Source organism: Callospermophilus lateralis, chromosome 5, assembly GCF_048772815.1.
Source record: "Callospermophilus lateralis isolate mCalLat2 chromosome 5, mCalLat2.hap1, whole genome shotgun sequence".
NCBI classification, from domain to species: Eukaryota; Metazoa; Chordata; class Mammalia; order Rodentia; family Sciuridae; genus Callospermophilus; species Callospermophilus lateralis.
This window is the reverse complement of record NC_135309.1, coordinates 161,474,507-161,489,936: the sequence shown is the minus strand read 5'-3', so window position 1 is coordinate 161,489,936 and position 15,430 is coordinate 161,474,507. Positions and strand designations below refer to the sequence as shown.

Below are 15,430 nucleotides of genomic sequence, written 5' to 3'. Positions count from 1 at the left end.
CCTGCACACCTGACCACCGCCTGCAGCAAGCACTTGGGGAGGCAGGTGTTGTAGGCTCCTGTTGGGGAGGCCATGCCTGGGAAAGTGGAGCCAATGAGGAGTCCAAACAGCAACGGAACTTAAGGTGTTCATATTAGCCCTAAAAATACTTCCTACCAACAGATCAGAGACTGGCTTTTTCCGGGAAGACCCATGAGGGAGACAACCAAGAGACATTTACATGAGAAATGACCAGGATCTGGCATTAGTTAGGATTCTTCAGAGCAAAGTAACCAATAGGTAGTGTGTTTTTGTGTGAGCATAGAGATTGATTTCAAAGTATTGGCTGTCGTGATTGTGGGGACTGACAAGTCTGGAATCTACAAGGGGGGTCAACAGACCAGAGACCAGGGAGGAGCTGCAGCTCTGCAGATGAAATCCACAGTCGATCTGTTAGACCTCTCTCCTCCTTGGGTGACTTTGTCCATTTGGGTCTTCAACTGATTGCATGAGGCCCCCAATAGTATGAGAAGAAACTGGCTTTACTCCAAGTTTGTTGACTTAAATATCAATATCATCTAAAAGAACTTTCACAGGAACATCTAGAAAAATTATTTCCCAAATATCTGTGACCAACGGCCAAGTCAAGTTGACAAAACCAACCGTCACAGAGCTGGACTCCACCAGTTTGGGCACCAGATGTTTGGGGGTGAGCACTTGGCTGGGGAGTCTGGAGGCAGAATCTGTGATCTTGTGGGCTGTGGGGCCTGGAGGGAGGAAGCTGGCGGGGTCCCACTTCTGGTGCAGGTACCTGCAAGGACAGGGAGAGCCAGGATGGGGACATCAGAGGAAGATGACCTGAAGCAGTCATTTATGCAGGTGTGGGACCCCCCAGGGAGGTTTGAGGGTCCTCACCTGATGGAAGAGGAGTCTACCCACCCTTTAAGGAGAAAAGTAAACTATGGGAAAGAATCATTTCAAAGATACACAGCTACCTTAAATGTGTATTTTCCTTTGAAATAATTAAATGCATCCATTTGCTAATTCTTTTTATTACGGCCCCAAACTTTCATCCCATAAGGGTCTGCCTGTGTGAGGTCCAGGTTAACCATCTGCATTCACATGCTCACTAAGCTTGATGTTCAATTCAGGTTTCTTTTATGGAGGGTGAAACACATCCTGTCTGTCCGGGTGCCAGAGCAGTTTGATTTTTCGTCTTTTCTCCGTGTTTTACTTTTGCCTCAGCCACACCTCACTTGACAGCAGTTTCACTTAATGACTGCCTCCAGGGCGTCGTGCCCACCACACAGCTGGGTTTTCTTAGAAACAAGCCGTTCTGTTTTCGTGTTTCACGAAGCCGCACCAAATCTAATTATATTACATAACAGTGACGAGTTCGGTCGGCATAAACAGACTCGGAGGCCGACTCAGCGGGCTCTGGGGAATCTTCCAGTCACCAGTGGCAGCAGAAGGCTGTTGGTATCCCTGGGCAAGGATGGCACCTCCCAGGACTCTGCCAGCAGAGGGGAGCGGCGCAGTGAGCCGAGGTGTCCATTCAGAGCACACAGGAGTTTGTCATAGGCTGCAGTGAGACTGCAGGGAGGTGCCCATGTGGGACAGGATGTGTGTCTGGTGTCCAGGGCAGAATGGAAGAGGTGTAGGGAGCCACCAAGACAAAGACCAACCTGACAAACATGCCCCTGCTCTAACCTCCTGAGAGGAGACGGAGGAGACTCCTGTGGGAGGCGAGAGGCCCCTGCCCCCAGTGGCGGCCACTTTGTGCGTAAGAGGAACTCTGATCACCTGGCAGCATCCCCAGTTGTGAATATCCATTACCACCACCCTTCACGTCCAAATGCAAGGACAAGGTGAGACACCTCGCATCCCAGAGTGTCCCGGGGCCGGGATGTCTGTGTAGACCTGTAGGCGGGCCTTGGAGCAAAGAAATGCCATGAGAGTTCCTTTCGCTTCCCTGACAGCTGCCTTCTTGTGTTGGGAGGGTCAAAGTAGGAGGAAGTGGCTCAAAGGACTTGGCTTTTCCGGCAGTGCTCTGGATGGTCCTTGGGTTAGGATCTCACACCTACTGGACTCTGCATTCACAGAAGCTCAGCTGAGTATGGGCCAGGGCCTCTTGCAGGACTGTCTTTGTGGGATTGTTTCTGTGTGTTTTGGTTTTTGGGGGGTGGGTACCAGGGATTGAACTCAGGGGCCACATCTCCAGTCCTATTTTGTATTTTATTTAGAGACAGAGTCTCACTGAGTTGCTTAGTGCATCACTTTTGCTGAGGCTGGCTTTGGACTTGCAATCCTCCTGCCTTAGCCTCCAGAGCCTCTGGGCTTACATGCATGTACCAATGCGCCTGGCTGTGGGTTGTTTTTGTTTGTTTTGTTTTTCTGGTGCTGGGGATGGCATGCAGGGCTCTATAACTGAGCTGGAACCCCAGCCCCAGGGCACAATCTTCAAAACCAGGAGGGCTGTGCAGGGGCAGGGACATGGCCCAGGGATGAGCTGAGGTGGGTTTCTCTGAGGTGTTAGTAACAGGGAATGAAGGCATCCATCATTCACAGAAGAACCTATCTATCAGACTTTACCCTTCAGATTTTCTATTAGCACACACTATTTCCATTATGGTTTAAAAACAAAATCAGTACAACCTTAATACAAGGAATTGAAGTACAAAATGGATGAAAGTGATTCAAAACTTCAGGGCCAATCCCATCCCTGAATTGTTCTACCAGGTCTGTGGGTCTCTAGTGACGGGGTACATCTTGTGGTGATCTCGGTGATCTGGTGTATTCAGTAAGCTCAGGGGCCTGGTTATTCTGTTATGAGTTTGATATATCCCTGCATCCATGTGCTTCTGATTGATTTGATAAGCCACAGTGGCCATTCTTAATAAGCACACTTAATTTATTTATCAGTTTGTTTTATGGTGGTTATTTACTTGAACAAACAAGGTATAGACTCATCCAACCTTAGCTATTAAACTTAAACTGGATCAAATTATGCAAACTACTACTTTGCAAAATGGAGTGACTCAGGGCAGGCACAGCCTAAGGACTGCTGTTCTGCACACCACGGAGTCACTTAGGGCAGGTGTAGCCTGAGGACTGCTGTTCTGCACACCATGGAGTCACTAGGGCAGGCACAGGCTGAGGACTGCTGTTCTGCACACCACGGAGTCACTCAGGGTAGGTGCAGCCTGAGGATTCCCATCCCTCCTGTTTGTGTTTCCACTAACACATTGGAAACACAATTTCGCTTCTTGGCCTCAGTGTCCCCATACAGATGACAAAGTTGGGAACCTCCATCACTTCTGATGTCCCTTCCAGCCCCATCACTCGCCTTCTCTGGGCAGATCTTCCGTGGACACTGGAGGAAGGAGCAGTCTCCGGAGGAGGCAGAGCTTCAGGGAGCAGGCAGTTTAGGAGGCCAAGTATGAATGGAGCATGACCCCCCAGTGTTGTGCAGAGAGAACCCCCACATGAGGGATTTTTTTTTTTTTTTTTTTTTTTTGAAACAGGTAATTCTTAAGGCCCTTTTGAACACCGAGGTCAGACTTTCCTGTCTGCGTATCTCGTCCCAATTTCCAGTCTCCCCGCTGCCTGCGTAAATGAAGCTCTGTCTGTCCCATGGATTCTGATCAGATAAGATCTGATGACAGGTCAGCAAGACAGGAGAGCCTGGTAAAAATAGCATGCTGCCCACTTTACATACCTTTGGCCTCTCACAGTTCATAAAATCAACGCCCACAGTGGCTCCTCTGCGGGGAGTGTCTTGCATCCCCCAGTTGGGCTTTGCATGCTCCAGGGAGCATGAAAACAATCCTGCATGAGTGTCTGGCTCATTATAAATCTCCCCTGAGTCTCACAAGGTAAAGGAAGTGCTTTGACTTTCTGAGGCTGAAGAAAAAAGCAGATCTCTCAAGCCGCGAGTCCCGCCGAGCCCCGAAGGCCTGGTTTCTGGGCCCGTTCCCTGGCAACCGTTGCCAGTAGTGGGCTTTCTGTTCTGATGGGAAGAGCAGGCTGGACCCGCATTCGCTGTGAGAAGAACCATCCAGGAGACAGAGTTGGAAGGTCCTGGCCAGGCCAGGCCCAGCTCATCTGCGCCAGCAGACTGAGTGAGGAGGGAGGCGTGCTCACCACGTGGCCTCATTCCTGTGGCCCTTGCTCTCTGCGTTAGAAGGATTGGAGAACTCTGAGCCGCCCAGACATCAGCACACGCAAGCCCAGCTCAGTCCAGTGACTGGGTGCTCATGCCTCTGACATGTACCCTCGCCTACCAAGACCACGGGCTCTTTCAGAGCTGGACTTCTACCTGAGCTTGCTCCGAGTGTACCTGGCACCACATGATTCTGACAAAATGCCCTATGACCTAGACAACAATAAACCCCAAGTCAGGGAGGAGGAAGAGGTGACCTGCCGGGCCACCTGCCAGCTGGAAAGCCCGCTCCTCTCCTGCTGTCCCCCAAGGCTGCGACCTTGGGTGGCACACCAGCCTGCAGCTTGCCGGCAGGCTTTAAATTAACTCGTTAAGTGATTTTTTTTTCTAAGGAAAGGCAGATTTTTCAAAGCGGCTTATGTTTATTTTTGAGTGGGGATTGTTACGTTTAAAACATTTCATTTAGAACCGTGGTAGATCTCCAATCACTTACACATGTGAAATGCTGTCACTGCTCAGAGGACGGCGGGGTCCTTGTGTCCTCACGGCTCAGCTAATGCCTGTCCCATCCGCCACACCGCGGCTGCCTCCGCCTCTCGCTGCTGGGCTGTCTGTGCGCATGTCCGCGTGTGGAATCCATCGGAGCTCATGTCAGGAAGTCAGGGGGGTGACTTACTTACTCCGTGAAGAACAGCCCACCTGAAGTGGCAGGGGTGCCAACATGTGAAAGCCACCTGCGCCCTGGTCTGGCTGGGACGCTGAAGAAGCACGCGGCAGTAAGTGCTAAGCCTCCACGTCCTCCTCTGCACCCTGCTGCAAGTACCTAAAGCGCATGGTGGCTTCTCACGGCATGTGACAGCTTCTGTGCTCTCACTGTGCCCCCATGTTTACCGAGCAGCCAGAGTTGTGCACGGAGCCAAGAGTTAGTACTGAAAATGCAGCAGAGTGCTTCACCTAAAAACCCAACAAGAGCCAGAGAGAAAGGACCTGGGACCAAGTTCTGGAGGAAGGTGGCGTCCCCTTGTCCTCTGGAAACTCAGGCTGCCAAGCACAGAGCAGCCGTGCCTGGCTCTGGGGCTCAGCCATGGGCAGCAGAGGTCAGGGCGGGGCTCTGGGTCTGGACTGTTGTCCCGGCACCCCGAGCGCTCCCGTGGTGCTCCCTGACCAGGGGTTTCCTCAGCCCCTGTCGAAACCTGCACAGTCGAGGACACAGTCCATGACCAAAGCCCAAGGGTTGCTTTTATTCTGAAAGACGGGGGTGTCGTCATTTTGTTAAGAAATGTCCAGTGACCTTTGTAGGAGTCAGCTTTACTTTGCTATAACAAATACTTGAAATAAATCAACTTAGAGTGGAAGTTTATTAGCTTATTTTGGCTCACAGCTTTGGAAGTATCAGCCCAAGACCCAGCAGCTCTCTTGCTTTGGGCCTGTGGGGAGGCAGGCGCCATGGCAGGCACATGGAGGGCAGGAAGCCCCTTTTCCTCTGGGAAACGGGTGTGAAGGAGGCTTGGGTCCCAGGACCCCCTTTGAGGGCACACCCCTGTCACCTGAGACTTCCCAGGAGGCCTTACTACTTCAAGAGGCTGTCGCCTGGGGACCAGGATTTTGACAATGTGGACCTTTGGCGGACGTCCCCAGTGCTAGCAACTGTTGATGGGCAGGGACCTAGAGCACGTGGTTCCAGGAATCGCACCTGAGCTGGCAGTGATGGCAGCCACTCCTGCCTCTTGTCCTGGAGCACTGAGAGCCACCCGGTGCCCTGCCAGTGGACCCCTCAGTAGTGGCAGGCTCCCATGGTGGGCGGGTGACCAAGTCCTCCCGCGTCCTGTCTAGTACTCTCAACTGGTTTGAGGGATCCCAGCCTCTGACTTCCTTCCAGTTGGTGGATTTAGGAAAACTGAAATAAAGCAGCTGTGGCCACTGGTGAGCTACGGACAGTCCACCCAGCTGCGAGACCCTCGGGAGCAGCACAGAAGCTGGTGGGATCCGACCTCTTCATGAGCTCAACAAAGACGTTTCCCCAGAGTCCTGTTTGTGAAGCAGAGCAGACCTCGGCCCTTCAGATGCAGTCCGAACCATCTTTGTTCAGGAGGATTTCTTATGACCTAGGAGAGAAGGGCAAGCTGGATGAACCCAGTGAGAACATCTTCAGACGAGGGGACAGCAGATGGCGGGGTGGTTGGAAAGTCCAGGAGCAGCCAGGACGTCCTTCACAGCCCCGGTGTGGACACCAAGTAGAATTTATAAGGCTGCAGAACTGAGAGCAAATGTGAGAAGGAACAAGAGAGCACACAGACGTGGTGGAGGGGCCACCAAGAGGTTCCAAGGGCAGAGTCAGCACCGCCTGGTGGCCCAGAGCAGCCTTCCGCCAGGAGGACATGACATTGAGCTGGCTTCACAGGTAACAAAAACTCCCATCTTGCGGACACTGGAGACTCGGAGCGCTCCCATTCTTGGTGTGGGAGGGGTCCCACCACCCTTGCCTGTTTTCTTTTTATGTGTGTAAAATTTTTTGCTACAGTCTTTTGACCATTTTCTTAGAACCATAATGGAATCTTCTCAGGAAAAATACCCAGCCCGGATCAGTTCAGGTTTCTCCAAATGAAAGCAAATAAAATTACCGAGGCCCTGCTGGGTCCACGTGGAGCCTCGTGAGGGGGCCACCAAGGGCTCTGGGTGGGATGGCTCCCGCTTCTCACCCAGGAAGTGCGCCCTTCCCCTCTCCTTCAAGGTTCCACCCCCTGCCCCCCCCGCCCCCCCGCCCCGCCGAGCCACTCTCGGGACTTTCAAAAGAACCCAAATCTTGGCTTTAAAATTACCTGGGTAACGGCCTCCTTGTGGAATTGAGGAAAGGCCCTGGCCAGTTTGCTCAGAAGTCCTGACGATTTCTCCTGAAGCTCGAGAGCGGTCCTTTGCCGTTAGGTCCTCATGTCCTTGGGTTTGTGCTTGGTCCATGTTTTGAAGTATTAGAGACACTGGAGATATATCTACAGAGGCTTTGCTGTGTGGGAAAGTGGTTGATTTGAGTACTGAAATTTTAAAATGCTGAATAAAAAGTTGCAGATACTATCTGCCTCAGCCACATTGAAGATGCATTTAGACACATACACACCAAAAGCACAAGAAGCCAGGGTGCGGGGACAGCGGCAGTGCCAGGAGGTGTGAGGGCAGGCTCATCTTCTCCCTCCTCACTCTCTGAATCACGCAGGTTCCAGGCTCCAGCCGCTGGCGCATCTCACGTGGTTGCTGCAGGTGTGTCTGGTGCCTCGTGTGCTCCTCACCAGGCTCACTGGTGCTGCTTTGGCTCCTGAGTCCACTGGCCATGTTTGACCTTCATTCAGGCCATGTTTGACCTCCTGACCTCCCCTCCTCTGCATGGCCCCCTCCCGTGTGCACACAAAGCCTTGCTGCAGGTGGGATTGTGCAAAGCCAACGAAGTCTGTGGACATGCTCAGACTGACCGAGACCCAATGTGGACACCACTGGGCTGACACAGACCCACGTCCGTCCCGGCTCCCATAACCTGTCTACACAGCTGTCTGTGAGGAATACTTTTATAACCAGAGAAGAAAAATAATATTGTGACTTTGAGGGGAAAAAACTCATTATATAGCACCAACATTAAAAGAAGATGATCAGACATTCTGAACCTGCTGTTGGAAAAGTACATTAGCCCTTGTGAAACAGTCATGTGAAATCAAGTTGGACCTGAATTAAGCAAAGCCTCTAGATCCAACCACGGACAGGAAGGGTAGAGGACTGGGGAACACAGAGACGTAACTCACAATATCCCTCATCAGCAGAACAGCAGAGGGAGAATCAGTATGGCAGGCAACCCAGCTCTGTCACAGATAAATCGAAGAGAAAAGTAAACAGGATTAAGGAAGAACCTAGAGACAGAAGACAAGAAAGACACACAAATCAATTGCAAAATACATGCTTTATTTGGATTTTGCTTTAATAAGCAGAATGTTTATAACACTATTGGGAATTCAGATGCTGAGTATTTAGTAATGTTAAAAAAAGTATACTTGATGTTTTAGGAGTCATCATGATATTGTGATTATGTTCAACAACAAAGAATTTTATCTTTTAGAGACACTGAAATATTTCCATCTGTAATTTGCTTTAAGTTGCCTCATGCATAAGGACATACACTGACACTTGTTGGAGGGAACGTGAAGTCCTTTATTTTGAATATGTTTGGAGCTTTCTGTTTAATAAAAGAGAACAGACACACTGCTCTAAGCTGGGTTATTTCCAAGTCCAGGAAGCCCAAAAGCCAGGGAAGGGGAGAGAATGGCAGGTCCCCAAGCAAGATGGGAGGAGCACGTGGGATCAGGACAGATTCAGGGGCAGAAATGGTTCCTCTGTGGAAATTGTAGTTGAAAAGCATACACAGGTGCAGACCGCAGCTCAGAAGCCATGCCAGCCCCTCACTGTGGTTCTCTCTGCCAACCCCCCAGCTGGTCCGTGGGGAACTGGAGCACCTGCAGCCGGACATGTGGCGGGGGTACTCAGAGCCGGCCTGTGCGGTGCACACAGCGGGCGAACTACAAGACGGAGACTGTCCCGGCCAGCCTGTGTCCACAGCCTGTGCCCTCCAGCCGGCAGGCCTGCAATTTTCAGAGCTGCCCACCCGCATGGAGCGCCGGGCCCTGGGCAGAGGTAACTGGGTGGGGTGGCCAGGGGGCAGTGAGTGGCCCACCCCATGGAACGCAGGGCCTGCAGCCTGGGGCCCCAGCACCAGCTGTTTCCTTTGCCTCCTTTGCCGGGGGCTGACTGTCAGCTCTTATGCACAGTGCTCCCAAACCTGTGGAAAGGGGTGGAGGAAGAGGGCTGTGGCCTGCAAGAGCACCAACCCCTCAGCCAGAGCACGGCTGCTGCCCGACGCCACCTGCACCGCGGAGCCCAAGCCCAGGACTCACGAGCCCTGCCTGCTGAAGCGCTGCCACAAGCACAAGAAGCTGCAGTGGCTGGTGTCCGCCTGGTCCAAGGTAGGCCTCCGGGTCCTCAGGAACAGCTCCACCAGTCACCTCCTGGGCTGCCCTCCTCTCCTGCTTCCCTGCTTCCTGCTCCCCTTCCTTCACCTGGCTTCTTGCACTGCCCAAATCCCGAATCTCCCAGCCCCCCTTCAAGGCCCTCCCTGGGCTCAGGTCTACTCCTTAAGTCATGTCCTTGAGCATCACCCCCAGGAACGTCCATGCCGCCCCACTCGGTCAGCATCCAGCACAGGAGTGTGAGAACAGCGCAGGAATGTGAGTACAGGGGGCCCTCCTCGTGGTGACAGGGGGTCCCAGAACCTCCCCTAACTCCAGAACAGTTGCATCCATTTCTAGGAGATGCTCCCCCAGGGCAGAGCAGTAAGAAGCCGGTCACTTAGGATAAAGAAGTCTCATTTCCCAAGATGTAGACGGCCTGTATATTCCCAGGGGACGTCTCTGTGTTGAACACCCTGGAATTCCCATCCTGTGCTGCCCGCTTCAGGGGCCACCCTAGAGCCCATCACAATGGGACCACAGTGAAAGCATGGCTTTGGAGTGTGGAAGCCTTCTTGACTTGCTTTGGCCAAGTGAGGCTAAAGGGTCTCAAATTCCTTACAACCCACAGAATGGCAGCAGCAGCCCACCAAATGAGCACCCATCCGCATGAGTGTCGAGGGGTCTCCACCTCCCGGGCTGCAGCTCTGCACGTCCATACAGGCAGACAACAAGCTCCTAGCCGTCCCTGTCCCACACTCCTCGGGGTCGGACACGGGTCCCTCTAGGTATCTCATTTCCCCATGCTCCTTCAGAAATGCCTTGTTCAGAATGGAAAGCGCCGAGTAGGGTCTTTAATCCTGCTGTTTGCCACTAGAAACTAGAAAGGTCATGCTCACTCACTGGAGCAAGCTGGTCATTGCTAATGAGGAGCGCTAGGCTCTCTTTCACCCAGGCACAGGATCGAGTGTCTCCAGACGGAATCCTACGTCATGAGAGAAGATATGTCGGCTATGTGTGCCCTTGGAGCCTAGTGGTGGAGTGAGCGGCTTGGGCTGTGCAGGCTGTGGGCTGTGTCTAGGCAGAAAACCTTTGGCCAGAAATGGAATATTCTGCCTGCACACACACACACACACACACACACACTCACACACACACCCCAGAGCTTCTCTCTGAGGCATGGTCCACTAAACAACCTAGATGATTATTTCAGTGCAATCTCTGTTGTGACATCGGGACACACAGAAGACACACCTGTGAGGGGAAGGTTGGCGGTGTGAGGTCAGAGCTGGGCAGGTGTTGCCACCTGGTCCCCTCTGCTCAGGCCACCTGATGGCAGTTCAGCCCAGCAGTCCTTGGGCTTCTCAGCTCCACCCACTGTCCCCCAGCCCAAGTCACCATCACTGAGGACCAGGCTTCCTCTCAGAGCCCCTGGGCCTGGTTGGGGAAAGCAGCATGTCTTGTTCTTGCCTGACGGACGGCTGCAGACTTCTGCCCAATGTGCTATTTGCCCAGGGTCTCTCTGCGCCCTCAGGCTGCTGGTGGCAGGGACAGCCCAGGCTTAGTGCATACCTTGGAGGGAGCAGATCTGTGAGCCCTTGGTTGCTTCTACCTGTCTCTGCTTTAGGGACCCACAACATGCCTGAAGTTGGGTGGCTGAATCTGTGTCGTTTATCTCATGTCCTTTGTGTATAAAATTTCTCTAATTCTTAATCGGTGAGAGCCCAATATTTTAACTTTTCAGGGAAACAGTAGCTTCAGAATTATTCCTGCAGTAGTTCCTGAGTGCCCTGCCCCAGCTTATGGTCAGATACCACTGTGACCTCAAGATCCTCCTTGTGAAAGTGATGGATCCATCATGCCTTTCAGAATGCCAAGGCCCAATAACTGCCACCAAATGTCTATATTCATATAAATTTTCAAGCTAATATCGTGAGAAGACATTACAACCGCTGATTGTGAAAAGAGAGAAAAAAAAAAAAAAAAAAGCCGTCTTTTGCCTCCTCTTTCAGTGCTCTGCGACTTGTGAGAGGGGGACCCAGAAAAGATTCCTAAAATGTGCTGAGAAGTTCGTCTCGGGGAAGTACCGGGAGCTGGCCTCCAGGAAGTGCTTGCATGTGCCAAAGCCCGACCTGGAGCTGGCGCGCCCCTGTGCGCTGTTCGCATGCCCTGCGCACCCCCCACAGGCTGCCGCAGGGCCCCCAGGGGGCGGCTGGGTTGCCTCGCCGTGGTCCCAGGTAAGAGGCTCTGAGCATCCAGTTGGGGGAGCGGCACGGCTCCCGGCCCCAGGGTCTGGTGGCCTGTGGGAGGTGTGGGGGGCTCTGCAGAGGTGTGTTGCCCGAGCCCACCTGGCCACCCCATGACCTTTCTCTCCAGCATGTGCAGGTGACCCCTTTCCTGGGCGTTTCGTTCTGAGGAGGGACTCCAAATGTCACTCAGCCCTACAGGCCCCGTGTGTATTGTTCTCAATTTCTGTCCCATGAAGTGTAAAGAAGTGTAATGGTTTGGGTCCTATCTGGGCAGGATTTCTCAGAGAGGGGTGTGAATGGGAAGAAGTGTGAGATCTGGTGTAAGTCACTAGCTGTCAGTTTGTAGTTTAACCACGAGGCCATGAAAAGTAGAGAGGCCATCGACACCCTGGGAACGCAGTGGCCTGCCTGGGCGCTGGGAGCTGGCTGGCCTCTGCTGAGTGCCCACCGTTTTCCCTCGGGGTTTCTCTCATGCCGTCCTCCTCCTCTTCCCACACGTCCTCCACTCTATGGAAGAACTCCGCCGAGACTGTGTCCTACCCCATCCCTCATCCTTTTCCTGCTTGGGTTTCCAGAAGCCACAGCTCTCTGGGTCTGGGGTCCTGCTTCCCAGACCCTTGGTTTCTGGATCCCCTCTTGTCTGGAACCACGCTTAGCTCCTCTCCCACCTGCTGGGATTCCTGCCACAGGCCAGCAGGACGCAGACCATGGGTGCCGGGGCCCTGCATCCAACCCCTGCTCCACTGGCCAGCAGTCTAGCCTTGCATCTGTCCAGCTCAGGGACATTTTCCGTTTGTGACTGTCTGGCTGGCTAGCAGCAGAGTGAGCCATGGGCTCCTGTCTTACAGAAACACCTCCGTCCCTGGCCAGTGTTCCAAAGCTTGTCAGGTACATTGCTCCAACATACCCGAGGTAAAGTCCCAAGTTTATCAGACGCACAGGGCCGTCAGGCTGCCCCACCCAGGGCTTTCCTGCAGTCCCAGCTGGTGCCCTTGTGGATTCCAGCACCCAACCCCAGGGAACACGGGCTGGTATCTGTGCCACGTCACTTTCAGAAGCACCTTCCAGGGTTCAGGTCTCTCTCCAAGGACATTACCCAAATGGTCTTTTCAGTGCCTGGTGTCAGAGAATGGTCTTCCCCTGGTCTAACTCCTGCCAGTGCCCACAAAGGGGACCTGCTGGGACAGTGACCAAGCATCCCTCTCCCGCTTGGTCCACTCACTCTCCCTGTGCCAGCCTGTCCCAGGAGCCTGCATCACAGCGAGTGTTACTCTGGGCTCCCAGCGTCAGTAAGGGAGGGCGCCCAGGGAGGGTGCGGCCCCCTTGAGGAAGCATGCACCCCCCCAGCCCCCCAGGCCTGATAAAGGAAGCATAGACACAGCACAGACTGCAGTCTGGAGCATCCCAGGTACCCGCCCCTCTCACCTGGAGCCTTGTGCAGTTGCCTCAGGCCCAGACAGGAGAGATCCCTGCAGATCACCATGGGGACGATGTTTAGCCACAGGTCACAGGTGGAAGCATCTGCTAGGTGTTTTACACATATGTTCTATGTACTGCACTTGCACACGTATGAACACCACATGCACACATATTCAGGTATGTCCATGCTGTGCACGTGTTGTATTGTGCTTAGCACTGCACCCAGCCCAGCTCAGGGAATGCTTGATGAGTGGGTGGATTTGCAGGGAAACGAGTCCAATGAGTGCACTGGGGCAGCTGCTTCAGGCCGTGTTAGAGAGCCCACCCCTCGCAGGGGAGGGGGTTGTCTGCCAGCGTGGCAGGCTCTGCCAAGGGACCCACTCGTAGCTCATCATCCTTGATAGCAAAGACAATGCCAGCTTGCCTGCCGGTGTGTCCCCCCAGAGTCCCAGGATTGAGCTGGAGAGCAGGCTGGTGGGGTCAGGAGGTCCAGGCTGTCCCTGCACACGTGCATGTCAGGTGCGGGAGGGGAGCTCCTGGAGAAAGCAAACCGAGGGCAGCCACTGACTCATCAAAGTTGCCCACAGTTCACATCCCGCCAGGCACCATGTCCCCAGCCCGTAGACTCCAGTAACCAAGTTGATCTGAGTGTGTTTGAAGGATTGAAGAATTGTGATTGGACCCAGTGGGCTAGGCCACAGAGCCCTCTCCACAGGCCAGGTGGTACTTGCCTACACAACCTGTCCTGGGAAGGAAATCCGTGTCCATGGAGTCAGGGGCTCACTGAGCAGGTAGCCAGGGTGAGGTCCAAGAATGGACAGAGCCTTGAGCTGAGCAACCCACTGTGTCTCACATGCTTAGCCAGCCTGGGGTCTGGTTCCCTGGCAGTGACCGGCTCTCCTCAACCTGATTCTCTCCTTAGGTTGACTTTATCCTCCCCATGGTGGGGGGCACACAGGCTGCACTGCCCATCATGAGTCCCTTTCCTGTCAGCCTGCCACTGGGCATGACCCTCTCAAGGGGAACAGTGCCCTGTGCCCCAAGAGCAGTGTCCTGCTTTGAATGTTCCCAAAACTCATGTTCACCCAGAAATCCAGGAGGTGATCTCATCTGGAAATAGATGCAGGTGACATTAGTTAGGGTGAGGTCACCTGGAACTGGGGTGGGAACTGCTACTCTGAGACGGTCCCATGAGCACAGAGACTCGTAGGGGAGGGGACATGAGAGGAGGGAGAGGCAGAGACAAGGTGACAGGCGGCCAGCACCACCAGACTCCAGGCAAGCGGGGAGACGATCCCCTCTGAACCCCAGAAGAACCACCTCTGGCCCCCAGAACATGTGAAATGAGGATGAGTTTCTGCTGTGTCCAGCACACAGGCAGAGGTTTAGCACAGCAGCCCCAGGGAGCCAAGACACGGAGGGCATTCCTCGCCCCACGGGGTCTCCTCCTGGCCCCCAGAGGGCGAGCTGCCATGGCTGTGGCTGTCTTCCTCTGCTCCGTGTCCCTCACGGCCCCAGCCGGGCATTGGGCCCATGGGCGTGTGAAGAGGATGCCTCTGTTCTGGACGCCGCAGCTCCTCCTCCACCTGCTTCTCCAGAAGGTCAGGCCCAGCCAAGGCCTCCAGGTGCCCTGCTGTGCAGTCCAGCTGCCAGGACCGCTGAGGTGATGGCCCACTGGTGCTTTCCCTCTAGGTTCTCCTGATCCCCACAAACCAGGGCAACGGGCCTGCACCCACCCACCCTCCTGTATGCCTTCTGTTGGCAGCTGGTGCTTAGCAGGCGCTCACTTAAACCCAGCCCTGCACGGGAAACCAAGATGAACCAAGGAATTTGACAGAAATGAAAAGACACTTTGGCCAGGCACCATGGCGCATGACTGTAATCCCAGTGGCTCGGGAGACTCAGGCAGGAGGATCACGAGTTCAAGGCCAACCTCAGCAATTTAGTGAGGCCCTAAGCAACTTAGCAAGACCTTATCTCTAAATATAAAAAGGGCTGGGGTGTGACTGTAGTTAAATGCCCTTGACTTCAATCCCCAGTACCAAAAACAAAAACCACACACACACACACACACACACACACACACACACACACCTTTGTTTTTATTTTATTGAAGCCCAAAGAAAACAGACATCTTAACAGAACCAACTAAGTCCGTCATGGAATGTTTTTCAGAATTGGATAAAAGCTCATTAGAATAATAACAGTTTAAAATCCCCCCACAAGACGCCATACTTCACCCCACTGATACTCTGGGTATGCAGGTATGATGAGCCCAGGTCTGGTCCTCACCAGGGAAGGACACTGAGGCTCCTAAGGTGAATCCCGCCCCCAACCCCGGCTGTTAACCCCGACTGCTCAGCACGGAGCCGGCCAGCACATTTAGAAAGAGTAAAACAAGGTTTACTAATATTTAACTCAAACCCAAACCTAAAACCAAAAGGACATCTTCAATCGTTTTTGCAAGTCTGAAGAATACCATCTGGTTGTCTAATATATGATTTTTTTTTAATTAATTTTTATTGTAGGTTGTTCAAAACATTAGCTGACTAAAGTCTCCATCCACTGTGACTCATCCACTGTTAGGAGACTGCAGCTGTTTTGGGAAAGGTGATAACTCAAGGGGCTTCGCTTGCAGTAAG

The 15,430-nt window shown here is 53.4% G+C and overlaps 1 protein-coding gene across 1 annotated transcript in view; it reads left to right on the top strand.

Annotated features, from left to right (window-relative positions):
• Window positions 1-15,430, top strand: part of Adamts16 (ADAM metallopeptidase with thrombospondin type 1 motif 16) — a 129,055-nt gene that overhangs the window by 107,025 nt on the left and 6,600 nt on the right. Inside the window, exons 19-21 of the mRNA XM_076856230.1 lie at window positions 8,608-8,809; window positions 8,944-9,138; window positions 11,133-11,357. Of these exons, the coding sequence (XP_076712345.1) occupies window positions 8,608-8,809; window positions 8,944-9,138; window positions 11,133-11,357 (622 nt within the window). The remainder of the gene's footprint in view (window positions 1-8,607; window positions 8,810-8,943; window positions 9,139-11,132; window positions 11,358-15,430) is intronic.